Source organism: Pristiophorus japonicus, chromosome 28 (assembly GCF_044704955.1).
Source record: "Pristiophorus japonicus isolate sPriJap1 chromosome 28, sPriJap1.hap1, whole genome shotgun sequence".
Taxonomy (NCBI): Eukaryota; Metazoa; Chordata; class Chondrichthyes; family Pristiophoridae; genus Pristiophorus; species Pristiophorus japonicus.
Window position 1 is genome coordinate 13,336,161 of NC_092004.1, and position 27,236 is coordinate 13,363,396.

The 27,236-nt window shown below is 47.6% G+C and overlaps 2 protein-coding genes across 3 annotated transcripts in view; one reads left to right on the forward strand and one right to left on the reverse strand.

Annotated features, from left to right (window-relative positions):
- LOC139239597 (zinc finger protein 664-like) overlaps positions 1-27,236 on the forward strand; it is a 351,778-nt gene that overhangs the window by 76,394 nt on the left and 248,148 nt on the right. The gene's annotated exons all lie outside the window — the stretch shown is intronic.
- On the reverse strand, positions 2,694-14,475 carry LOC139239596 (zinc finger protein 84-like). Its single transcript, XM_070868379.1, has 2 exons — positions 14,394-14,475; positions 2,694-4,344 (listed from the first exon to the last, which is right to left on the reverse strand). Exon 2 carries the CDS (start codon positions 4,235-4,237, stop codon positions 2,777-2,779), a length of 1,461 nt encoding a protein of 486 aa, XP_070724480.1. The 5' UTR covers positions 4,238-4,344; positions 14,394-14,475; the 3' UTR covers positions 2,694-2,776.

The following is a 27,236-nucleotide window of genomic DNA, read 5'->3' on the forward strand; positions in this document are numbered from 1 at the left end:
CACACCCTCAAATCTATCGGCAAGCTCATGGTCTACAGGGCTACAGTAATACCCACCCTCAGAGACATGGACTATGTACAGTAGACACCTCAAGTTGCTGGAGAAATACCACCAATAATGCTCTGCAAGATCCTACAAATTCCCTGGGAGGTCAGATCTACCAACGTTGGCATCGTCGGCCAGGCCAACATCCCCAGCATTGAAGCACGGACCACATTTGATCATCTCTGCTGGTCAGGCCACATTTTTCGCATGCCAGACACGAGACTCCCAAAGCAAGCACTCTACTCAGAGCTCCTTCACAGCAAACGAGCCAAAGGTGGGCAGAGGAAAGGTTACAGGGACACCCTCAAAGCCTCCCTGATAAAGTGCAACATCCCCACTGACACCTGGAAGTCCCTGGCTAAAGACCGCCCTAAGTGGAGGAAGAGCATCCGGGAGGGCGCTGAGCACCTCGCGAGTCATGCAGAAATCAACCGCAGGCATCAGAAAGACCATGTGGCAAACCTGTCCCACCCACCCCTTCCCTCAACGACTATCTGACCCACCTGTGACAGGGACTGTGGCTTCATATTGGACTGTTCAGCCACCTAAGGAATGATTTTTAGAGTGGAAGCATGTCTTCCTCGATCCGAGGGACTGCCTATGATGATGATTATGATGATGAACCAGAATCGGACGCAATACTCAAGTTGAGGCCGAACCAGAGTTTTACGTGGGTTCAACATAATATCCACACTTCTGTACTCTATACCTCTATTCATGAAGCCTCGGGTCCCGTAAGTCTTTGTAACCACTTTCTCAACCTGTGCTGCCACCTTCAGTGATTGATGCACATATACTCCTGGGTCTCTCTGTTCATGCACCCCTTTCCAATTGTACCCTTTAGTTTATATTTCCTCTCCTCTTTCTTCCCACCAAAATGTATCACTTTTAAACTTTTCTATGTTAAGTTTGATCTGCCACGTTTGCCCATTCCACCAGCGTGTCTATGTCTTTCTGAAGTCTATCACTACCTCCTCACTGTTCACTGTACTTCCAAGTTTTGTGTGAGCTGTCGATTTGGAAATTGTGCCCTGTACCTCCAAGTCTAGGTCATTAATATAGATCAAAAAAAACAGTGGCCCCAGTACCGACCTCTGGGGAACACCACTTCCTCCAGTCTGAAAAACAACCGTTCACCACTACTCTGTGTGTGTCACTTAGCCACTTTCATATCCATGCTGCCACTGTCCCCATTATTCCATGGGCTTCGATTTTGCTGGTATTGGTAACACGCCTGGGATCAGTAAACACAAAACCCAGTCTGTTAATCACTTTCAGCTACTGGACTTAGCATGTGTCCCACAGCATCTCTTCTACTCTCAATATGTGAATAGAGCATCACGCCTGTAAACCTGGTTTAAGTTTATATCCACTCAGCAAATCTATTTAAGAAAAGCCTGTAGGCCAATGACACACTGTTAAGGTGCCAGTGTGCTGCTGATTTGCTTGGCATTTTGCCTGTAATGGACTCCGTATTTTGGTCTCCGTATTTAAGGAAGGACATATCTGCATTGGAGGCAGTTCAGAGAAGGTTCACTAGGTTGATTCCGGAGATGAGGGGGTTGACTTATGAAGATAGCTTGAGTAGGTTGGGCCTAAACACATTGGAGTTCAGAAGAATGAGATGTGATTTTATCGAAATATAAGATTGATAGGTGGATGCAGAGAGGATATTTCCACTTACACGGGAAACTAAAACTAGGAGACATAGTCTTAGAATAAGGGGACACACAATTAAAACTGAGACGAGAAATTTCTTCTCTGAGGGTTGTAAATCTGTGGAATTCTCTGCCCAGAAGAGCTGTGGAGGCTGGATCTTTGAATATATTTAAGGTGGAAATAGACAGATTTTTGAGCGATAAGTGAGTAAAGGATTATGGGGAGCGGGCAGGGAAGTGGAACGCTGTCATGATCAGATTAGCCATGATCTTATTGCATGGTGGAGGAGGCCCGAGGGGTCAAATGACCTACTCCGGCTCCTATTTCTTTTGTTCTAACTGAACATTTCTCCCAGCGTAACCTTGTCTGTAATGAAATATGTCTCTTTTAATAAGCCTCAGGTCCTTGCTCATGTCTGCTGCAGATTCCAGAGTTGATTCCTGAGTTGAGGGGTTTGACTTATGGTTGAGTAGTTTGAGGAGGTTGGATTAAACATATTGGAGTTCAGAACAATGAGATCTAAGTGTGGCCCTGAAGGTCAGTGTCCAGGCTGAAATTCTGATCCCCCCTGTAAGATCGTCCCCACAGAATGTCCTTTCTCAGCTCCAGTCAGGTGATGCTAAACACTCAGGTGAGAAAGACAAAAATCCCACAGCAATGTGTTGAAAGCGACATTAATTTATGTGTCTATATCCCAAATATTAAACTCCAGTCGATTTCAGGAGTTATTAACATCAGTGTTACAGGAGTTACAAACCCCAACTGTCAGAATGAACACGATTCAGTCTGGGATGTGAATAACAACAGAATCCAACCCCTGCAGTCACTTGTGAACTTGGTGATGTCTCAGCAGGTTGCCTGAATGAAAGAATCCCTTGTCACACTCAGAGCAGGTGAAAGGCCTCTCCCCACTGTGAACTCGCTGGTGTGTTAGCAGGTTGGTTGAGGTAATGTATCCCTTCGCACATTCAGAGCAGCTGAACGGCCTCTCCCCAGTGTGAACTTGCTGGTGTCTCATCAGTTGCTCTTTGCTTTTAAAACTCTTCTCACAGTCAGTACATTTACAAGGTCTCTACTCATAATGAACTCGCTGGTGTCTCAGCAGGCTAGATGATGTAGTGAATCCCTTCCCACAGTCAGAGCAGGTGAACGGTCTCTCCCCACTGTGAACTCGCTGGTGTGTCAGCAGGTGGGATAACTGAGTGAATCCCTTCCCACAGTCGGAGCAGGTGAACGGCCTCTCACCAGTGTGAACTCGCTGGTGTGTCAGCAGGTGGGATGATAGAATGAATCCCTTCCCACAGTCGGAGCAGGTGAATGGCCTCTCCACTGTGTGAACTCGCTGGTGTGTCATCAGTTGCTCTTTACTTTTAAAACTCTTCTCACATTTAGAACATTTACAAGGTCTCTCCTCATTATGAACTCGCTGGTGTCTCAGCAGGCTGGATGATGTGGTGAATTCCTTCCCACAGTCAGAGCAGGTGAACGGTCTCTCCCCACTGTGAACTCGCTGGTGTGTCAGCAGGTGGGATAGCTGAGTGAATCCCTTCCCACAGTCGGAGCAGGTGAACGGCCTCTCCCCAGTGTGAACTCGCTGGTGTGTCAGCAGGTGGGATGATAGAATGAATCCCTTCCCACAGTCGGAGCAGGTGAACGGCCTCTCCCCTGTGTGAACTCGCTGGTGTGTCATCAGTTGCTCTTTGCTTTTAAAACTCTTCTCACAGTCAGAACATTTACAAGGTCTCTCCTCATTATGAACTCGCTGGTGTCTCAGCAGGTTGGATGATGTATTGAATCCCTTCCGACAGTCGGAGCAGGTGAACGGTCTCTCCCCAGTGTGAACTCGCTGGTGCGTCAGCAGGTGGGATAACTGAGTGAATCCCTTCCCACAGTCAGAGCAGGTGAACGGCCTCTCCCCAGTGTGAACTCGCTGGTGTGTCAGCAGGTGGTATGATGTAGTGAATCCCTTCCCACAGTCGGAGCAGGTGAACGGCCTCTCCCCAGTGTGAACTCGCTGGTGTGTCAGCAGGTGGGATGATGTAGTGAATCCCTTCCCACAATCGGAGCAGGTGAATGGTCTCTCCCCAGTGTGAACTCGCTGGTGTGTCAGCAGGTCAGATGATGTAGTGAATCCCTTCCCACAGTCGGAGCAGCTGAATGGCCTCTCCCCAGTGTGAACTCGCTGGTGTATCAGCAGGTTGGATAACTGAGTGAATCCCTTCCCACAGTCGGAGCAGGTGAATGGCCTCTCCCCTGTGTGAACTCGCTGGTGTGTCAGCATGTTGGAGAACTGAGTGAATCCCTTCCCACACTCGGAGCAAGTGAACGGACTCTCCCCAGTGTGAACTCGCCGATGTGTTTCCAGCTGGGATGGGTAGTTGAAATGTTTCCCACAATCCCCACATTTACACGGTTTCTCCCCAGTGTGACTGCACTTGTGTATCTCCAGTTTGGATGATTGGCTGAAGCCTTGTCCACACACAGAGCACGTGGACCGTTTCTCCCCACTGTGAACGGTGCCTTCTGCTTCCATGGTCAAAAGCTGATGATATTCCAGTCCCGATGTACCGAGTGACTGTCAGATCTTGAGGTGATGTTTGGTTTGAGCTTCCAGTCGACAAATCCACCCCTTTTAACACCCTGTAAAGTGAATTTCAAACACGAAAAGTGAGTGTGAGAGAGAACCCACAAAAACACAAAGGCAGGTTGTGAAATTGAGCTTAATGAATCTGGTCATTTGTGGGGCCAAAAAGTGACCATGAGAGCTGCCGGATTGTCGTAAAAACACATCTGGGTCATTACTGTCCTTCAGGGAAGGGAACCCACCTCCCTCGACAGGCCCACATGGGAAATTGTTGTTCCCACTGGGCCCAGAAGTACTGGGGGTGAAACCCAGCAGGTTCTCCCCCCTCTCCATCCAGCTCAAACTGATGTAACAAACAGACCCCAAACAGGAGGCCAGTGAGTGACTTCCACATCCAGCGCCCACCTGATACAGAGCGGCTGGGAATTGCTGGGCCTGCTGTATAAATGTAAGTTGTTGTTTTCCTGGTGTGGGGGAGATGCTGCCCCCGGGGGATGCTGGTGCCGGGCCCAGTGGCTCTGACTGAGGGCCTGAGAGGCGCACCCGGTGTTGCCCGGGGACCGCGCCCGGCGTTGCCCGGGGACCGCGCCCGGCGTTGCCCGGGGACCGCACCCGGCGTTGCCCGGGGACCGCACCCGGCGTTGCCCGGCGACCGCACCCGGTGTTGCCCGTCGACCGAGAGCCGCACCCGGTGTTGCCCGGCGACCGAGAGCCGCACCCGGTATTGCCCGGCGACCGAGAGCCGCACCCGGTGTTGCCCGGCGACCGAGAGCCGCACCCGGTGTTGCCCCGCGACCGAGAGACGCACCCGGTGTTGCCCGGCGATCGAGAGACGCACTCGGTGTTGCCCGGGGCCCGAGAGCCACACTCGGTGTTGCCCGGGGACCGAGGGCCGCACTCGGTGTTGCCCGGGGACCGAGGGCCGCACTCGGTTAAAAAAGGATGCAGACAATAAGCCTGAAACTATAGACCAGTTAGCCTAACATCTGTGGTTGGGAAAATGTTGAAGAGTTCATTCTTAAAGAAGCAGTAGCACGACATTTGGAAAAGCATAATTCGGTCAGGCAGTCTGCATGGATTTATGAAGGGGAAGTTAAGTTTGACAAATTTGCTGGAATTCTTTGAGCATGTAACTAACAGGGTGGATAAAGTGGGTGTGGTGTATTTGGACTCCCAGAAGGCATTTGACAAGGTGCCACATAAAAGGTTACTGCACAAGATAAAAGTTCACGGCGCTGGGGGTAATATATTAGCATGGATAGAGGATTGGCTAACTAACAGAAAACAGAGAGGTGGGATGAATAGTTCATTCTTGGTTTGGCAATCATTAACTAGTGGGGTGCCGCAGGGATCAGTGCTGGGACCCCAACTATTTACAATCTATATTAATGACTTGGAAGAAGGGACAGACTGTAACGTAGCCAAGTTTGCTGACGATATGAAGATGGGAGGAAAAGCAATGTGTGAGGAGGACACAAATAATCTGTAAAAGGACACAGATAGACTAAGTGAGTGGGCAAAAATTTGGCAGATGGACTATAATGTTGGAAAGTGTGAGGTCATGCACTATATCAGAAAAAAAATCAAAGAGCAAGTTATTATTTAAATGGAGAAAGATTGCAAAGTGCTGCTGTACAGCGGGACTTGGGGGTACTTGTGCATGAAACACAAAAGGTTAGTATGCAGGTACAGCAGGTGATCAGGAAGGCCAACTGAATCTTGGCCTTTATTGCAAAGGGGCTGAAATATAAAAGCAGGGAAATCTTGCTACAGTTATACAAGTTATTGGTGAGGCCACACCTGGAGTACTGCACGCAGTTTTGGTTTTCATATTTATGAAAGGATATACTTGTTTTGGAGAAAGTTGAGAGAAGGTTCACTCGGTTGATTCCGGAGAAGAGGGGTTGATTATGAGAAAAGATTGAGGAGGTTGGGCCTCTACTCATTGGAATTCAGAAGAACGAATGAGAGGTGATTTATCGAAATGTAAAAGATAAGGAGGGGGCTTGACAAGGTGGATGCAGAGAGGATGTTTTCACTGATCGGGGAGACTAGAAATAGGGGACATAATCTTAGAATAAGGGGCCCTCCATTCAAAACTGAGGTGAGTCGGAATTTCTTCTCTCAGAGGGTTATAAACCTGTGGAATTCGCTGCCTCAGAGAGCTGTGGAACCTGGGACATTGAATATATTTAAGACAGAGATAGACATTATCTTAACTGAGAACGGAATAAGGGGTTATGGGGAGCGGGCAGGGAAGTGGTCCTGAGTCCATGATCGGATCAGCCATTATCGTGTTAAATGGTGAAGCAGGCTCGAGGGGCCGTATGGCCTACTCCTGCTCCTATTTCTTATGTTCTTATTTTCGTATATAGTGGGTGTCTGGTATGGTAGTGTGGATTTGATTCTGTATCTGTCCATCTCTGGTCTGTGGATGAGGGTTTTACTTTGCATGTTAGTTTCTGATACGAGAGCGTGGGTTTTATCCTGTACCTGTCAATTTCTGGTAATTGCCTGTGGGTTTCATTCTGTATCAAAAAGGGCCATATTACAACATAATTCTAAAAGGACAAAGAGTGTTTAAAAAACACAAGCCTGAAAGCTCTGAGTCTCAAAGCGAGAAGCATTTGTAATAAGGTGGACGAATTAACTGCACAGATAGCTGTTAATGGATATGATGTAATTGGGATTACAGAGACATGGCTCCAGGGTAACCAAGGCTGGGAACATAACATCCAGGGTTATTCAATATTCAGGAAGGATAGCGAGAAAGGAAAAGGAGGTGGGGTAGTGTTAATGGTTAAAGAGGATGTTAATGCAATAGTAAGGAAGGACATTAGCTGGGATAATGTGGAATCTCTATGGGTAGAGCTGTGAAACACCAAAGGGCAGAAAACGTTAGTTGGCGTTGTGTGCAGACCACCAAACAGTAGTCGGGAGGTTGGGGATGGCATCAAACAGGAAATTAGGGATGCGTGCAATAAGGGTACAGCAGTTATCATGGGTAACCTTAACCTCGATATTGATTGGACTAACCAAACTTGTAGCAATACTGTGGAGGAGGATTTCCTGGAGTGTATAAGGGATGATATTCTAGACCAATATGTCGAGGAGCCAACTAGAGAGCAGGCCATCCTAGACTGGGTCTTGTGTAACGAGAGCGGATTAATTAGCAATCAGGTCATGCGTGGCCCCTTGGGGAAGAGTGACCATAATATGGTAGAATACTTCATTAAGCTGGAGAGCGACACAGTTCACTCAGAGACCAGGGTCCTGAACTTAAAGGAAACTTCAATGGTATGAGACGTGATTTGGCAAGGATAAACTGGCGAATGATACTTAAAGGGTTGACGGTTGATAGGCAATGGCAGACATTTAAAGATCACATGAATGAATTACAACTATTGTGCATCCCTGTCTGGCGTAAAAATAAAACCGTAAAGGTGGCTCAATCGTAGCAAACAGGGGAAATTAGGGACAGTGTTAAATCCAAGGAAGACATTTTAACTGGCCAGAAAAAGCTGCAAACCTGAGGACTGGGAGAAATGTAGAATTCAACAGAGGAGGACAAAGGGTCTAATTAGGAGGGGGAAAATAGAGTATGAGAGTAAGCTTGCAGGAAACATAAAAAACTGACTGCAAAAGCTTCTATCGATATGTCAAGAGAAAAAGATTACGAAGACAAACATGGTCCCTTGCAGTCAGAATCAAGTGAATTCATAATAGGGAACAAGGAAATGACAGACCAATTGAACAAATTCTTTGGTTCTGTCTTCACTGTGGAAGACACGAATAACCTCCCGAAATTACTCGGGGACCGAGGGTCTAACGGGAAGGAGGAACTGAGGGAAATCCTTATTAGTCAGGAAATGGTTGGAGGGAAACTGATGGGACTGAAGGCCGATAAATCCACAGGGCCTGATAGTCTGCATCCCAGAGTAGTTAAAGAAATGGCCCTAGAAATAGTAGATGCATTGGTGGTCATTTTCCAGAATTGCATGGACTATGGATCAGTATCTCTCGATTGGAGGGTAGCTAATGTAACCCCACTTTTTAAAAAAAGGAGGGAGAGAGAAAACAGGGAATTATAGACCGTTTAGCCTGACATTGGTGGTGGGGAAAATGCTGCAATCAATTATTAAAGATGTAATAGCAGAGCATTTGGAAAACAGTGACAGGATTGGTCCAAGTCAGCATGGATTTCTGAAAGGGAATTCAAGCTTGACAAATCTTCGAGAGTTTTTTGAGGATGTAACTAGTAGAGTGGATAAGAGAGAACCAGTGGATGTGGTGTATTTGGAATTTCAAAAAACTTTTGACAAGGTCCCACACAAGAGATTAGTGTGCAAAATTAAAGCACATGGTATTGGGGGTAATGTATTGACGTGGATAGAGAACTGGTTAGCAGACAGGAAGCAAAGAGTGGGAATAAACGGGTCTTTTTCAGAATGGCAGGCAGTGACTAGTGGGGTGCCGCAAGGTTCAGTGCTGGGATCCCAACTATTTACAATATATATTAATGATTTAGATGATGGAATTGAAGGTAATACCTCCAAGTTTGCAGACGACACTTAGCTGGGTGGCAGTGTGAGCTGTGAGTAGGATGCTAAGAGGCTGCAGGGTGACTTGGACAGGTTAGGTGAATGGGCAATTGCATGGCAGATGCAGTATAATGTGGATTATTGTGAGGTTATCCACTTTGGGGGCAAAAACAGGAAGGCAGATTATTATCTGAATGGTGGCAGATTAGTAAAATGGGAGGTGCAAAGAGACCTGGGTGTCATGGTGCATCAGTCACTGAAGGTAGGCAGGTTCAGCAGGCAGTATAGAAAGCAACTGGCATGCTGGCCTTCATAGCGAGGGGATTTGAGTATAGGAGCAGGGAAGCCTTACTGCAGTTGTGCAGGGCCTTGGTGAGACCACACCTTGAGTATTGTGTGCAGTTTTGTTCTCTTAGTCTGAGCAAGGACATGCTTGCTGTTGAGGGAGTGCAGCGAAGGTTCACCAGACTAATTCCCAGGATGGCAGGACTGACATATGAAGAAAGACTGGATCAGCTCGGCTGGAATTTAGAAGAATGAGAGGGGATCTCATAGAAACATATAAAATTATGACAGGACTGGACAGGTTAGATGCAGGAAGAATGTTCCTGATGTTGGGGAAGTCCAGAATCAGGGGTCACAGTCTAAGGATAAGGGGCAAGCCATATCGGACTGAAATGAGGAGAAACTTTTTCACCCAGAGAGTGGTAAACCTGTGCAATTCTCTACCACAGAAAGTTGTGGAGTCCAGTTCGTTGGATATATTCAAGAGGGAATTAGATGTGGCCCTTACGGCTAAGGGGATCAAGAGATAGAGAGAGAAAGCGGGAGTGGGGTACTGAAGTTGCATGATCAACCATGATTATATTGAATGGCAGTGCAGGCTCGAAGGGCCGAATGGCCTGCTCCTGCACCTATTTTCTATGTTTCTTTCCATTCTTGGTGTGTGATGTGTATTTTGTGCTGTATCTGTCCATCTCTGTTATGTGAATGTGAGCTCTACTCCATACCCGTCATTCTCCAGTATATTAGTATTGTTTTACTGTGTAATATCAATTCCTGATAGAGTATTCGTTTTACTTTCTAACTCTCAATTTGTGTTATGGAGGTGAGTTTTATGCTGAATCTGTCAGTCTCTGGTAAATGAGTCTGAGTTTTACTCTGTATCTATCTGTCTCTGGTATGTGAGTGTGGGCCTTTCTCTGTATCTCCATTTCTGTTATGGGAGCTTGGGTTTTATTCTGTACCCGTCAAGTTCTGATATGTGATGGTGGGCCTTACTCGCTAACTGCCAGTTTCTGTTTAATTATGAGTGGGCTTTGCTTTGTACCTGTCAGTTTCTGGAATGAAAGAGAGGTCTTTACCCTGTAATTGTCAATTACTGTTTTTTGAGTCTGGGCATGTCACTGTATGTCAATTTATGTTATGGGAATATGGATTTTAATATGTCAGCCTCTGATATGTGAGTGTGGGTTTTATACTGTATCTCTCAGTCTCTGATATGTGAGTATGGGTTTTATACTGTATCTCTCAGTCTCTGATATGGAAGTGTGTGTATTTTTCTGTAACTGTCAGGTTTTGGTGTGTGTTGAGGTTTAATCTGTGCCTCTCAATTTCTGCTGTGGTAGTCTGAGTTTAATCTGTATTTGCCAGTCTCTGGTATGTGAACGTGAGAATAAATTTTACTTTTTACCTGTATTTCTCTGATATGTCAGTGAAGATTTTGCCTTCTACCTGTCATTATTCAGATGTGTGTGTGTGGGCTTTACTCTGCCCCGATCAGTTTCTGCGATGCAAGTAACAATTTTACTTACTGCATTTCAGTTTTCCGACATGTGCACATGGGATTTACACTTCACCTGTCACTCTCTGGTATGCAAGTGGGGATTTTATTCTGTTACTGTCACTTTCATATATGTGGGTGTGTGTTGTATACTGTATCTGTCAGTCTATGGTACGGGAATGTGGGTTTTATTCTGCACCTGTCATCTTCTGGTATGTTTGGGGGGTTAAATACTGAATCCGTCAAATTCTGAAACATGAATATGGCTTTTGCTCTGCACCCGTCAGCTTCTGATATGCGAGTGTGGTTTATACTTTCTGTTTGACATTTTTTTTGATAGATGATTGTCTTTTATTCTCTACCTGCCAGTTTCTGGCAAGTGAGTGTGGGTGTTTAATGTACCTGTCAGTGTGATCTGTTTCAATGGTGAAACAGCATCTGATTCTACTGCTCCATGTGGCTGTAAGATTCACAATGTAACTCTGCCACTTCGGATCACTGTGGGACTGACAGCTTCTGCTGCCTGTGACAATAGGATTGAGGCCAGTTCTGTGTCTCTGCGCTCTGTGAGTGACAATCTACTTACTGTGTGTGAGAAGGAGCTGCCTGCACTGTTCCTTGTATTCTGGGTGGAGAAAAGATCACATTTGTTCTGGCTGGTTGAAGAATTTTGGTGTGAGAATAATAATACGAGAACATTATTAGTTCTAAGATATGGATGTGGGGGACAATACGATGTATCTGAGGGATTGACAATGTAGCTCTCGATCATCAGCAACATGGTTCTGGGGAACTCAGTTCAACGAAATATAACCCGTCTTTAAAATATCCTCTCCCACACTCCTCTCCTGGTGCCTGCAATAGATGCACTTTGTGAAATTCCCCACATCCTCACTGTCAGGCTGTGTTTCCACTGCTCACTGCCCAAGAACAACAGATACGTTGAGATTGGAACTGAATCAGGAACATTCACTACTGATTTGGGGAAAGAAAGCAACAATGATTTGAAAGAGCGAGTGGTTTACTTTCTCTGTTACCTTACACTGTCCACACACAGCCCGAGAATGGCCTCTCCCTTCACCCACTCACATCATGTTCCAGAACTAGTTCTTGGTCCACTCTGCCTCTTACACACACACAGCCCCCGACTCCCCCTGAACTCCCCACGAACTCAATGCCGATCTCTGAGCCCATCTGCGGACACGCTCCCAAAGCGCTGCGCTGCGCTGCCTGCTGTACGGAGGCTGCTGCTCGCTGCCTTACCCCGGGGTTGTGGTGTCTCCATTCCTGGCTGTTTTAAACCATCTTTTTCCACTCACTCAGTGAATGGTGATCACAGGCAGGGCTGGGGGAGGGGAGGGCGCATGTGCTATTCTGCTCACTGGAAATCAACACAGGGGGCAGGGCTGAACCGCACATGCGCAGCTCTGTATTAATTCAATCTGTAAAAATCAAAGCGCACATTCCCCTATTTACTTATCAGAATCTGAGCAAAGGAACTAGGCCTGGGGGGAGAGGACAGAGAATGATTAAAGCTGGGAGCCTTGTCCCTTGGAGATGCTCAATTTGGGATCATTCCGTGCAGAGTGTTTCTCTCCGTGATCCCTTCTTCACAAAGCAATTCTGCAAAAACATCAGAGGGACGAGGGAGTGGGAGTGTTTGCTGGGACCGTGCAGGAGTTAATATCTGACAGAAACAATCTGAGATCAGTTTAATTCCAGTAAAACATTCAGTCACTGAGAGTAATACCGAAGTGGATAATCAAGGGGCCATAGTGAGGGAGGAACTTAATACAATCACCATTCATAATGAACCAGTACTCAGAAAAATAATGGGACTAAAGGCAGACAAGTCACCTTGCCCTGATGGCTTACATCGTAGGGTCTTAAGAGAAGTGGCTGCAGAGATAGTGGACACATTGGTTGTAATGTACCAAAATTCCCTGGATTCTGGGGCGGTCCCAACAGATTGGAAAACCGAAAATGTAACGCCTCTATTTAAAAAAGGAGGCAGACAAAAAGCAGGAAACTATCGACCAGTTAGCCTAATATCTGTCATTGGGATTTGGAAAGTGCTGGAGACCATTATTAAGGAAGCAGTAGTGGGACATTTGGAAAAGCATGATTCAATCAAGCAGAGTCAGTATGGCTTCATGAAAGCGAAATCATGTTTGACAAATTTGCTGGAGTTCTTTGAGGATATAATGAGTAGGATGGATAAGGCGGAACCAGTGGATGTGGTGTATTTGGATTTCCAGAAGGCATTTGATAAGGTGGCACATAAGAGGTTACTGCACAAGATAAAAGCTCACTGGGTTGGGGGCAGTATATTAGCATGGATAGAGGATAGGCTAACTAACAGAAAACAGAGAGTCGGGATTATTGGGTCTTTTTCTGGTTGGCAAATGGTGACTAGTGGGGTGCCGCAGGAATCGGTGCTAGGTCCTCAACTATTTACAATCTTTATTAATGACTTGGATATAAGGACCGAGTGTAATATAGCCAAGTTTGCTGATGATACAAAGGTGGGTGAGAAAGCAAATTTAGGACAAAAAAAATCTGCAAAGGGATATAAACAGGCTAAATGAGTGGGCAAAAATTTGTCAGATGTAGCATAATGTGGGAAAATGTGAGGTTATCCACTTTGGCAGAAATAATAGAAAAGCAAATTATAATTTAAATGGAGAAAAATTGCAAGTGCTGCAGGACAGAGCGACCTGAGGCTGTTTGTGCATAAAACACAATAAGTCAGCATGCAGGTACAGCAAGTAATCGAAAGGCAAATGGAATGTTGGCCTTTATTGCAAGGGGGATAGAGTACAAAAGCAGAGAAGTCCTGCTACAACTGTACAGGGTATTGGTGAGACCACACCTGGAATACGGCATGCACTTTTGGTCTGTATATTTAAGGAAGGATATACTTGCATTGGAGGCTATTCAGAGGTTGATTCCAGCGATGAGGGGGTTGTCTGATGAGGATATGTTGAGAAGGTTGGGCTGATACACTTTGCAGTTCTTATTGAAACATATGATAACGAGGGGATTGGACAAGGTGGATCCAGAGAGGATATTTCTACTCAGGGTGAACTAAAACTAGGGTGCATTGTCTCAGAATAAGGGGTCACCCATTTAAAACTGAGATGAGGAGGAATTTCTTCACTCAGAGGGTAAATCTATGGAATTCTCTGCCCCAGGGAGCTGTAGAGGCTGGGTCATTGAATGCATATAAGGCAGAGATAGACAGATATTTGAGCGATAAGGGATTAAAGGGTTATGGGGAGCATCAGGGAAGTGGAGCTGAGTCCATGATCAGATCAGCCATAATCTTATTGAATGGCAGAGTAGGATCCAAGGGCCAAATGATCCACTCCTGCTCCTATTTCTTATGTTCTTATGAGATAATAACCCTGGGACTGTACATGGGGACTCTAACCCTGGTAGTGAACAGCTCTGGGGCTTTCCTGTTACAATTGTCTGGGATGTAACCAGAAGCTTTGCACTGAGCAGCGTCGGAGATGGTGAGAAATCCGAGGTGTTCAGAGCATAACTCAGCTGTTACTTTACCAAGATGGCCGCGCATGCGCTTTGCTACTTACTGAACCAAGATGGCGGAGGACTGACCCTGCCTTCCTGTACAAAGATGGCCGCCGTTAACCTGGGACTGTGACCGGGAGAAAGCCTCGAGGCTGCAGTCGCCGATATTCCGGTTGTTATTCCGGGCTTCCGGCGGGCACCAGTTGTTTATGAAGCCTCCTCGCCTACCCGCTGGTCCATTACTCACCTCCGGCCCGCTGTAAAAGGACTGTTTTGCGGAACAGATGTTCAACACGTCTGCTCCGCCATTGCACGCCCCGCGCATGCTCCAAACACAGCTCGGTCGCGCGCATGCGCACTGGGATCCTGTAGTCTCGGCACGTCCTTTGTCGCGGGGAATGCTGGGTAAATATCAAAGAGCACTTTTTCGAATGGAGCAGGATTTACTGGGCTCCCATTGGGCACTGAACCATGTTCATTCTGGCACTGAGACTTTGTTTCTGCTGCTCTGAATAACCCTGTACCTGAGCTGGAGATTAATGTTCTGTCTCAATATTGTTTCAAACACCGTGTGTCCAATATTTCATTTCTCCACAAAAAGAGACGAATTAATGTTCCCTTCCCTTCCATTTTGGGCCTTTTCTTCCTCCAGATTATTTCACTTCACACGTAATTCATCTTTTCCCACATCAAATCCCAAACTTGTTTCATTTGAGTATACGGCTTGTGGATGTCTCAGACTCAACCCGCGTGTTTCACTTTACATTCATTTAACGTTCCTTTCAACCAACCCTTGAAAGAACTATCTTGCGTGAGACTGGAAATCTGTTATTTTCTGTATTGTTTAACGATTTTTGAATGCGGTTAATAGATCTCCGCACATACTGCATGTGATCAACTTTGAAATATTCTGATCTTTGTAACTGCATTTGCTAATTTTGATGGGTAAGTTGATTACAATTACTTGTTACGAACATACCTTGCAGTATTTCTTGCATCAAAATAATTGTTTAACTACTTCCTTTATCAGGTCTTTAGCTTCCCCACTGATCTCTGTTTCCTCTTGTGGGGGAATCGAGAACTAGTTGGCAAAGCCTGAGCATAAGGGGGCGCCCATTTAAAATGAAATGAAGAGGAATTTCTTCTCTCAGAGGGTCATGAATCTTTGAAATGTTCTACCCAAGAGAACAGTGGAGTCTGGGTCATTGAAAATATTTAAGTTGCAGATAGAGTGATTTTTGAAAGATGGTGGAGTCAAGGTTTATGGGGAAAGGGCAGGGATGTGGAATTGAGGCCAAGATCAGATCAGCCACGATATTATTGAATGGCGGGGTGGGCCCAAGGGGCCAGATGGCCTGCTGCTAATCCTAGTTCATATGGTCTTAGCCTTGGTAAACGGGCTGGGTTTAGATGAAGGTTTAGTGGTTGTGGTTTGTGGTTATTTGTTAGGATTGGGATTACTAATTGGGATAGTCAATCGGATATTTGGCTTAGGATATAATTATGAACTTAGAAAGAACAATTGGCAATATAAGTGTCACTGGACGTGCCCTTTTCAATTTCAAGTTTTTAACCTCACAGAACCGAGTCACAAAACAGCCTCGCAATGTGTTCATTCAAGGAACCTTCTTTCCATTGCAACCCTCATTTACTCGCTTCTTTATGTCAACAGCACATCATCATCTCGACATTTCTCATGGAAAAATAACTGAGTGACATTAAATTTGGGTATTTTGGGCCAATAACAGATGGATACATTTATTGCGCTGGTTACATCTAATCATCAGCCTGACTGAAAAGGACTTCTGACAATAATCTGTCACAAGGCCTCACCAGTCACCGTCTGATTCCTCCATCGTCTCTTCATTCATTACCCATCTTTCCCCTAAGTAGAGCTGCTTTCACTGGCATAACCATTCCCCGTACTGAAGCTCTCTAATTCCCGATCAGAGCAAAAACACCGGCATAGACTGGTTCGACCGAATGGCCCATTTCTGTGTAATTTTGTAGTCTTCGTGTAAGTGGTGCCTGGAATTGATGCCTCAGTCTTCCTGGTCCCTGGATTTGTTGTCACGGTATTATTAATCTTTCAATTTGGTGTCACGGTGTTATTCATCCTGGATTTGATCCTCATTGTAACTGGTCCCTGGATTTGATGCCTCAGTGTAAGTGTCCCTGGATTTGATGTCTCAGTGTAAGGGGTCTCTGGATTTGATGTCTCCCTGTAAGGGGTCCATGGATTTGCTGTCTCAGTGTAAGGGGTCCCTGGATTTGATGCCTCAGTGTAAGGTGTCCCTGGATTTGGTTCCGCAGTGTAAGGTGTCCCTGGATTTGATGCCTCAGTGTAAGGGGTCCCCGGATTTGATGCCTCAGTGTAAGGGGACCCTGCATTTGATGCCTCAGTGTCAGGAGTCCCTGGATTTGGAGCCTCAGTGTGAGGGGTCCCTAGATTTGATGCCTCAGTGTACGGGGTCCCTGGATTTGATGTCTCATTGTAAGTGGGCCCTGGATTTCATGTCTCAGTGCAAGGGGTCCCTGGATTTGATGTCTCAGTGTAAGCGGTCCCTGGATTTGGTGTCTCAGTGCAAGGAGTCCCTGGATTTGATGTCTCAGTGTAAGCGGTCCCTCGATTTGGTGTCTCAGTGCAAGGGGTCCCTGGATTTGATGCCTCAGTGTAAGTTTGTCCTTGGATTTGATGCCTCAGTATAAAGGGTTCCTGGATTTGGTGTCTCAGTGTAAGGGGACCCTCGATTTGGTGTCTCATTGTAAGCGGTCCCTGGATTTGATGTCTCAGTGTAAGGGGTCCCTGGATTTGAAGCCTCAGTGTAAGTGGTCCCTGGATTTGGTGTCTCAGATTAAGGGGTCCCTGGATTTGGTGTCTCAGTGTAAGGGGTCCCTGGATTTGATGCCTCATTGCAAGGGACCGCTGGATGTGGTTTCTCAGTGTAAGAGGTCCCTGGATTTGGTATCTCAGTGCAAGGTGTCCATGGATTTGATGCCTCAGTGAAAGTAGTCCCTGGATTTGGTGCCTCAGTGTAAGGGGTCCCTGGATTTGATGCTTCAGTATAAGAGGTCCCTGGATTTGATGCCTCAGTGTAAGGAGTCCCAGGATTTGGTGCCCCAGTTTAAGGGGTCCCTGGATTTGATGCCTCAGTGTAAGGGGTCCCTTGGATTTGATGCCTCAGTGTAAGGGGTCCCTGGATTTGGTGTCTCAGTGTAAGGGATCCCTGGATTTAATGCCTCAGTGTCAGGGGTCCCTGGATTTGAAGCCTCAGTGTAAGGGGTCCCTGGATTTGATGCCTCAGTGTCAGGGCTCCCTGGATTTAATGCCTCAGTGTCAGGGGTCCCTGGATTTGGTGTCTCAGTATCTGGAGTCCCTGGAATTGATGCCTCAGTGAAAGGAGACCGTGGATTTGATGCCTCAGTGTAAGGGGTCCCTGGAATTGATGCCTCAGTGTAAGGGGTCCCTGGATTTGGTGTCTCAGTGTAAGCAGTCCTTGGATTTGATGCCTCAGTGTAAGTGGGTCCTGGATTTGATGTCTCAGTGTAAGGAGTCCCTGGATTTGATGTCTCAGTGTAAGGGGTCCCTGGATTTGATGTCTCAGTTTAAGTGATCCCTGGATTTGTTGTCTCAGTGCTAGGATTGCCTGGATTTGATGTCTCAGTGTAAGGGGTCCCTCGATTTGGTTTCTCAGTGTCAGGGATCCCTGGATTCGATGCCTCAGTGTAAGTGGTAGCTGGATTTGGTGTCTCAGTGTAAGGGGTCCCTAAATTTGATGCCTAAGTGTAAGGGGTCGCTATTTTTGATGCCTCAGTGTAAGGGGTCCCTGGATTTGATGCCTCAGTGTAAGGGTTCCATGGATTTGATGCCTCAGTTCAAGTGTTCCCTGGATTTTGTGTCTCAGTGTAAGGGGTCCCTGGATTTGGTATCTCAGTGCAAGAGTTTCCTGGATTTGGCGTCTCAGTGTAAGGGGTATCTGGATTTGATGCCTCAGTGTCAGTGGGTCCCTGGATTATAGCCTCAGTGCAAGGAGTCCCTGGATTTGGTGTCTCAGTATAAGGAGTCCCTGTAATTGATGCCTCAGTGCATGGAGTCCCTGGATTTGATGCCTCAGTGTAAGTGTTCCCTGGATTTGATGCCTCAGTGTAAGGGTTCCCTGGATTTCGTGTTTCAGTGCAAGTGGTCGCTGGATTTGATGCCTCAGTGTAAAGGGTCCCTGGATTTGATGCCTAAGTGTAAGGGGTCCCTGGATTTTAGCCTCAGTCTAAGCAGTCCCTCGATTTGGTGGCTCAGTGTAAGGGAACCCTGGCTTTGATGCCTCAGTGTAAGTGATCCCTGGATTTTGATGTCTCAGTGTAAGGGGTCCCTGGATTTGGTGTCTCAGTGTAAGGATTCCCTCGATTTGGTGTCTCAATATAAGGGATCCCTGGATTTGGTGTCTCAGTGTAAGGGGTTCATGGATTAGGTGTCTCAGTTTAACTGGTCCCTGGATTTGATGCATCAGTGTAAGGGCTCCCTGGATTTGATGCATCAGTGTAAGCAGTCCCTGGATATGTTGCCTCAGTGTAAGGGGTCCCTGGATTTGATGCCTCAGTGCAAGGGGTCTCTGGATTTGATGCCTCAGTGTAAGGGGTCCCTGGATTTGATGCCTCAGTGTAAGGGGTCCCTGGATTTGGTGCCTCAGTGTTAGGGATCCCTGGATTTGAAGTCTCAGTGTAAGGGGTCCCCTGATTTGGTGCCTCAGTGTGAGGGATCCCTGGATTTGATTTCTCAGTGTCAGGGGTCCCTGGATTTGGTGCCTCAGTGTAAGCGGTCCCTGGATTTGTTGTCTCAGTGTAAGGAGTCCCTGGATTTAATGTCTCAGTGTAACGTGGCCCTGGATTTGATGTCTCAGTGTCAGTGGGCTCTGGATTTCATGCCTCAGTGTAAGGGGTCCATGGATTTGATGCCACAGTGTAAGGGGTGACTGGATTTGATGACTCAGTGTCAGGGGTCCCTGGATTTGATACCTCAGTGCAAGGGGTCTCTGGATTTGATGCCTCAGTGTAAGGGGTCCCTGGATTTGATGCCTCAGTGTAAGGGGTCACTTATTTGATGCCTCAGTGTAAGTGGGCCCTGGATTTCATGTCTCAGTGTAAGGGGTCCCTGGATTTGATGTCTCAGTGTAAGCGGTCCCTGGATTTGGTGTATCAGTGCAAGGAGTCCCTGGATTTGATGTCTCAGTGTAAGCGATCCCTCGATTTGGTGTCTCAGTGCAAGGGGTCCCTGGATTTAATGCCTCAGTGTAAGTTTGTCCTTGGATTTGATGCCTCAGTGTAAAGGGTTCCTGGATTTGGTGTCTCAGTGTAAGGGGTCCCTCAATTTGGTGTCTCAGTGTAAGGGGTACATGGATTTGATGGCTCAGTGTAAGGGGTCTCTGGATTTGATGCCTCAGTGTAAGGGGACACTCGATTTGGTGTCTCATTGTAAGCGGTCCCTGGATTTGATGCCTCAGTGAAAGGGGTCCCTGGATTTGAAGCCTCAGTGTAAGTGGTCCCTGGATTTGGTGTCTCAGATTAAGGGGTACCTGGATTTGGTGTCTCAGTGTAAGGGGTCCCTGGATTTGAAGCCTCAGTGCAAGGGACCCCTGGATTTGGTGTTTCAGTGTAAGCGGTCCCTGGATTTGGTATCTCAGTGCAAGGTGTCCCTGGATTTGATGCCTCAGTGAAAGTAGTCCCTGGATTTGGTGCCTCAGTGTAAGGGGTCCCTGGATTTGATGCCTCAGTATAAGAGGTCCCTGGATTTGATGCCTCAGTGTAAGAAGTCCCAGGATTTGGTGCCCCAGTTTAAGGGGTCCCTGGATTTGATGCCTCAGTGTAAGGGGTCCCTGGATTTGATGTCTCAGTGTAAGGCGTCCCTGGATTTGGTATCTCAGTGTAAGGGGTCACTGGATTTGATGTCTCAGTGTAAGGAATCCCTGGATTTGTTGTCTCAGTGCAAGGATTGCCTGGATTTGATGTCTCAGTGTAAGGGGTCCATCGATTAGGTGTTTCAGTGTCAGGGGTCCCTGGATTTGGTGCGTCAGTGTAAGCGGTCCCTGGATTTGATGTCTCAGTGTAAGGAGTCCCTGGATTTGATGTCTCAGTGTAAGGTGGCCCTGGATTTGATGTCTCAGTGTCAGTGGGCCCTGGATTTCATGCCTCAGTGTAAGGGGTCCCTGGATTTGATGCCACAGTTTAAGGGGTCTCTGGATTTTATGCCTCAGTGTAAGAGGTCCTTGGATTTGATGCCTCAGTGTAAGGGATACCTGGGTTTGATTTCTCAATGTCAGGGGTCGCTGGATTTGGTGCCTCAGTGTAAGCGGTCCCTGGATTTGATGTCTCAGTGTAAGGAGTCCCTGGATTTGATGTCTCGGTGTAAGGTGGCCCTGGATTTGATGTCTCAGTGTCAGTGGGCCCTGGATTGCATGTCTCAGTGTAAGGGGTCCCTGGATTTGTTGTCTCAGTGTAAGGGATTCTTGGATTTGTTGTCTCAGTGCAAGGATTGCCTGGATTTGATGGCTCAGTGTAAGGGGTCCCTCGATTTGGTGTCTCAGTGCAAGGGGTCCCTGGAGTTGATGCCAAAGTGTAAGGGCTCCCTGGATTTAATGCCTCAGTGTCAGGGGTCCCTGGATTTGGTGTCTCAGTATCAGGAGTCCCTGGATTGCATGTCTCAGTGTAAGGGGTCCCTGGATTTGTTGTCTCAGTGTAAGGGATTCTTGGATTTGGTGTCTCAGTGTAAGGGATCCCTGGATTTAATGCCTCAGTGTCAGGGGTCCCTGGATTTGAAGCCTCAGTGTAAGGGGTCCCTGGATTTGATGCCTCAGTGTAAGGGCTCCCTGGATTTAATGCCTCAGTGTCAGGGGTCCCTGGATTTGGTGTCTCAGTATCAGGAGTCCCTGGAATTGATGCCTCAGTGTAAGTGGGCCCTGGATTTGATGTCTCAGTGTAAGGAGTCCCTGGATTTGATGTCTCAGTGTAAGGTGGCCCTGGATTTGATGTTTCAGTGTAAGCGGTCCCTGGATTTGATGTCTCAGTGTAAGGGGTCCCTGGATTTGATGTCTCAGTTTAAGGGATCTCTGGATTTGTTGTCTCAGTGCTAGGATTGCCTGGATTTGATGTCTCAGTGTAAGGGGTCCCTCGATTTGGTTTCTCAGTGTCAGGGATCCCTGGATTTGATGCCTCAGTGTAAGTGGTAGCTGGATTTGGTGTCTCAGTGTAAGGGGTCCCTAAATTTGATGCCTAAGTGTAAGTGGTCGCTGGATTTGATGCCTCAGTGTAAGGGGTCCCTGGATTTGATGCCTCAGTGTAAGGGGTCCATGGATTTGATGCCTCAGTGAAAGTGTTCCCTGGGTTTGGTGCCTCAGTGTCAGGGGACCCTGGATTTGATGCCTCAGTGCAAATGGGCCCTGGATTTGATGTCACAGTTTAAGGGGTCCCTCGATTTGGTGTCTCAGTGCAAGGGGTCCCTGGATTTGATGCCTCAGTGTAAGTGGTCCTTGGATTTGATGCCTCAGTGTAAGGGGTCCCTGGATTTGGTGTCTCAGTGTATGGGGTCCCTCGATTTGATGTTTCAGTGTAAGGGGTACCTGGATTTGATGATTCAATGTAAGGGGTCCCTGGATTTGGTGTCTCAGTGTAAGTGGACCCTCGATTTGGTGTCTCATTGTAAGGGGTCCCTGGACTTGATGCCTCAGTGTAAGGGGTCCCTGGATTTGGTGTCTCAGTATCAGGAGTCTCTGGAATTGATGCCTCAGTGAAAGGAGTCCCTGGATTTGATGCCTCAGTGTAAGGGGATCCTGGATTTGATGCCTCAGTGCAAGGGGTCCCTGGATTTTGTGTCTCAGTGTAAGGAATCCTTGGATTTGATGCCGCAGTGTCAGTGGTCCCTGGATTTTAGCCCCAGTGTAAGGAGTCCCTGGATGTGGTGCCTCAGAGTCAGGGGTCCTTGGATTTGATGCCTCAGTGTAAGTGGGCCCTGGATTTCATGTCTCAGTGTAAGGAGTCCCTGGATTTGATGTCTCAGTGTAAGGTGGCCATGGATTTGATGTCTCAGTGTCAGTGCGCCCTGCATTTCATGTCTCAGTGTAAGGGGTCCCTGGATTTGATGTCTCAGTTTAAGGGATCCCTGGATTTGTTGTCTCAGGGCAAGGATTTCCTGGATTTGATGTCTCAGTGTAAGGATTCGCTCGATTTGGATCATCAGTGTCAGGGATCCCTGGATTTGATGACTCAGTGTAAGTGATAGCTGGATTTGGTATCTCAGTGTCAGGGGTCCCTGGAATTGATGCCTCAGTGCAAGGTGTCCCTGGATTTGGTGCCTCAGTGTAAGGGGTCCCTGGATTTAATGTCTCAGTGTAAGGGGTCCCTGGATTTGGTGTCTCACTGGAAGGGGTCCCTGGATTTGATGCCTTAGTGTAAGGGGTCCCTGGATTTGGTGTCTCAGTATAAGGAGTCCCTGTAATTGATGCCTCAGTGTATGGAGTCCCTGGATTTGATGCCTCAGTGTAAGTGTTCCCTGGATTTGATGCGTCAGTGTAAGGGGTCCCTGGATTTCGTGTTTCAGTGTAAGGGGTCCCTGGATTTTAGCCTCAGGCTAAGCAGTCCCTCGATTTGGTGGCTCAGTGTAAGGGAACCCTGGATTTGATGCCTCAGTGTAAGTGATCCCTGGATTTGATGTCTCAGTGTAAGGGGTCCCTGGATTTGGTGTCTCAGTCTAAGGGGTCCCTGGATTTGGTGCCTCAGTGTTAGGGATCCCTGGATTTGAAGTCTCAGTGTAAGGGGTCCCCTGATTTGGTGCCTCAGTGTGAGGGATCCCTGGATTTGATTTCTCAGTGTGAGGGGTCCCTGGATTTGGTGCCTCAGTGTAAGCGGTCCCTGGATTTGATGTCTCAGTGTAAGGGGTCCCTGGATTTGATGTCTCAGTGTAAGCGGTCCCTGGATTTGGTGTATCAGTGCAAGGAGTCCCTGGATTTGATGTCTCAGTGTAAGCGATCCCTCGATTTGCTGTCTCAGTGCAAGGGGTCCCTGGATTTAATGCCTCAGTGTAAGTTTGTCCTTGGATTTCATGCCTCAGTGTAAAGGGTTCCTGGATTTGGTGTCTCAGTGTAAGGGGTCCCTCAGTTTGGTGTCTCAGTGTAAGGGGTACCTGGATTTGATGCCTCAGTGTAAGGGGTCCCTGGATTTGGTGTCTCAGTGTAAGGGGACACTCGATTTGGTGTCTCATTGTAAGCGGACCCTGGATTTGATGCCTCAGTGAAAGGGGTCCCTGGATTTGAAGCCTCAGTGTAAGTGGTCCCTGGATTTGGTGTCTCAGATTAAAGGGTCCCTGGATTTGGTGTCTCAGTGTAAGGGGTCCCTGGATTTGAAGCCTCAGTGCAAGGGACCCCTGGATTTGGTGTTTCAGTGTAAGCGGTCCCTGGATTTGGTATCTCAGTGCAAGGTGTCCCTGGATTTGATGCCTCAGTGAAAGTAGTCCCTGGATTTGGTGCCGCAGTGTAAGGGGTCCCTGGATTTGATGCCTCAGTGTAAACGGTCACTGTACTTTGTGTCTCAGTGTAAGGGGTCCTTCGATTTGGTTTCTTAGTTTCAGGGATCCCTGGATTTGATGCCTCAGTGTAAGTGGTTGCTAGATTTGGCGTCTCAGTGTAAGGAGTCCCTGTAATTGATGCCTCAGTGTATGGAGTCCCTGGATTTGATGCCTCAGTGTAAGGGTTCCCTGGATTTGATGCCTCAGTGTAAGGGGTCCCTGGATTTCGTGTTTCAGTGCAAGTGGTCGCTGGATTTGATGCCTCAATGTAATAGGTCCCTGGATTTGATGCCTAAGTGTAAGTGGTCCCTGGATTTGATGTCTCAGTGTAAGGGGTCCCTCGATTTGGTGTCTCAGTGTAAGGGGTTCATGGATTAGGTGTCTCAGTTTAACTGGTCCCTGGATTTGATGCATCAGTGTAAGGGCTCCCTGGATTTGATGCGTCAGTGTAAGCGGTCCCTGGATTTGATGCCTCAGTGTAAGGGGTCCCTGAATTTCGTGTTTCAGTGCAAGTGGTCGCTGGATTTGATGTATCAATGTAATAGGTCCCTGGATTTGATGCCTAAGTGTAAGTGGTCCCTGGATTTGATGTCTCAGTGTAAGGGGTCACTGGATTTGGTGTCTCAGTGTAAGGGGTTCATGGATTAGGTGTCTCAGTTTAACTGGTCCCTGGATTTGATGCATCAGTGTAAGGGCTCCCTGGATTTGATGCGTCAGTGTAAGCGGTCCCTGGATTTGATGCCTCAGTGTAAGGGGTCCCTGGATTTGATACTTCAGTGTAAGGGATCCCTGGATTTGGTGTCGCAGTGTAAGGGATCCCTGGATTTGATGCCTCAGTGTCAGGGGTCCCTCGATTTGGTGTCTCAATGTAATGGGTCCCTCGATTTGGTGTCTCAGTGTCAGTGGGCCCTGGATATGATGTTTTAGTGCAAGGGGTCCCTGGATTTGGTGCCTCAGTGTAAGGGGTCCCTGGATTTGGTGCATCAGTGTAAGGGATCCTTGGCTTTGATGTCTCAGTGCAAGGCGTCTCTGGATTTGGTGTCTCAGTGTAAGGGGTCCCTGGATTTGGTGTCTCAGTAGAATAAATCCCTGGATTTGGTGACTCAGTGTAAGGCGTCCCTAGATTTGATGCCTCATTGCAAGGGATCCCTGGATTTGGTGTCTCAGTGTAAGGGGTCCCTGGATTTGGTGTCTCAGTGTAAGGGGTCCTGGATTTGATGCCTCAGTGTAAGGGGTCAATGGATTTGATGTCACAGAAAAAGACGTCCCTGGAATTGATGCCTCAGTGCAAGGAGTCCCTCGATTTGGTGCCTCAGTGTCAGGGGACCCTGGAATTGATGCCTCAGTGCAAGAGGTCCCTTGATTTGATGCCTCAGTGTAAGGGGTCACTGGTTTTGATGCCTCAGTGTAAGGGGTCCCTGGATTTGGTGTCTCATTGCAAGGGGTCCCTAGATTTGATGCCTCAGTGTAAGGGGACCCTGGATTTGATGCCTCAGTGCAAGTGGTCCCTGGATTTTGTGTCTCAGTATCAGGACTCCCTGAAATTGATGCCTCAGTGCAAGGAGTCCCTGAATATGATGCCTCAGTGTAAGGGGTCCCTGGATTTGCAGTCTCAGTGTAAGGGGTCACTGGTTTTGATGCCTCAGTGTAAGGGGTCCCTGGATTTGTTTCCTCAGTATAAGTGGTCCCTGGATTTGATGCCTCAGTGTAAGGGGTCCCTGGATTTGATACCTCAGTGTAAGGGGTCCCTGGATTTGGTGCCTCAGTGTAAGGAGTCCCTGGATTTGATGTCTCAGTGCAAGGGGTCCCTGGATTGAGGGCCTCAGTGTAAAAGGTCCCTGGCTTAGATGCTTCAGTGCAATGGTTCCCTGGATTTGATGCCTCAGTGTAAGGAGTCCCTGGATTTGGTGTCTCAGTGTAAGCGGTCCCTGGAGTTGATGTCTCAGTGTAAGGGGTTCCTGGATTTGATGTCTCAGTTTAAGGTGTCCCTAGATTTGGTGCCTCAGTGCAAGGAGACCCTGGATTTGATTTCTCAGTGTAAGGTGTCCCTAGATTTGGTGTCTTAGTGTAAGCTGTCCCTGGATTTGATGCCTCCGTGCAAGGGGTCCCTGGATTTGATGCCTCAGTGTAAAGGGTCCCTAGATTTAGGGCCTCAGTGTGATGGGTCCCTGGCTTGGATGCCTCAGTGCAATGGTTCCCTGGATTTGATGCCGCAGTGTGAGGCGTCACTGGATTTGGTGTCTCAGTATAAGGGGTCCCTCGATTTGGTGTCATAGTGTAAGGGGTCCCTGTATTTGATGCCTCAGTGTCAGGGGTCCATGGATTTGATGTCTTAGTGTCAGGGATCACTGGATCTGATGCCTCAGTGTAAGTGGTCCCTGGATTTGGTGTCACAGTGTAACGGGTCCCTGGATTTGGTGTCTCAGTGTAAGGGGTCCCTGAATTTGATACTTCAGTGTAAGATATCCCTGCATTTGATGTCTCAGTGTCTGGGGTCCCTCGATTTGGTGTCTCATTGTCAGGAGTCCCTCGATTTGGTTTCTCAGTGTAAGCTGTTCCTGGATTTGATGCCTCAGTGTCAGGGGACCCTGGATTTGATGCCTCAGTGTAAGTGGGCCCTGGATTTGATGTCTCAGTGTTAGGGGTCAATGGATTTGGTGTCTCAGTGCAAGGAGTCCCTGGATTTGATGTCTCAGTGGAAGGAGTCCCTGGATTTGGTGCCTCAGTGTCAGGGGACCCTGGATTTGATGCCTCAGTGTAAGGGGTCCCTCGATTTGATGCCTCAGTGTAAGGGGTCCCTGGATTTGAAGCCTCAGTGTAAGTGGGCCCTGGATTTCATTTCTCAGTGCAAGGGGTCCCTGGATTTCATGTCTCAGTGTTAGGGGTCAATGGATTTGGTGTCTCAGTGCAAGGAGTCCCTGGATTTGATGTCTCAGTGGAAGGAGTCCCTGGATTTGGTGCCTCAGTGTCAGGGGATCCTGGATTTGATGCCTCAGTGTAAGGGGTCCCTCGATTTGATGCCTCAGTGTAAGGGGTCCCTCGATTTGATGCCTCAGTGTCAGTGGTACCATTATTTTAGCCTCAGTGTAAGGAGTCCCTGGATTTGGTGCGTCAGTGTCAGGGGACATTGGATTTGATGCCTCAGTGCAAGTGGGCCCTGGATTTGATGTCTCAGTGTTAGGGGTCACTGGATTTGGTGTCTCAGTGAAAGGTGTCCCTGGATTTAATGCCTCAGTGTCACGGGTCCCTGGATTTGGTGTCTCAGTGTAAGGGGTCCCTGTATTTGATGCCTCAGTATAAATGGTCCTTGGCTTAGATGCTTCAGTGTAATGGTTCCCTGGATTTGATGCCTCAGTTTAAGGTGTCCCTGGATTTGGTGTCTCAATGCAAGGAGTCCCTGGATTTGATGTCTCAGTGTAAGCGGTCCCTAGATTTGATGTCCCTGGATTTGATGCCTCAGTGTAAGGGGTCCCTGGATTTAGGGCCTCAGTGTAAAGGGTTCCTGGCTCAGATGCCTCAGTGTAATGGTTCCCTGGATTTGGT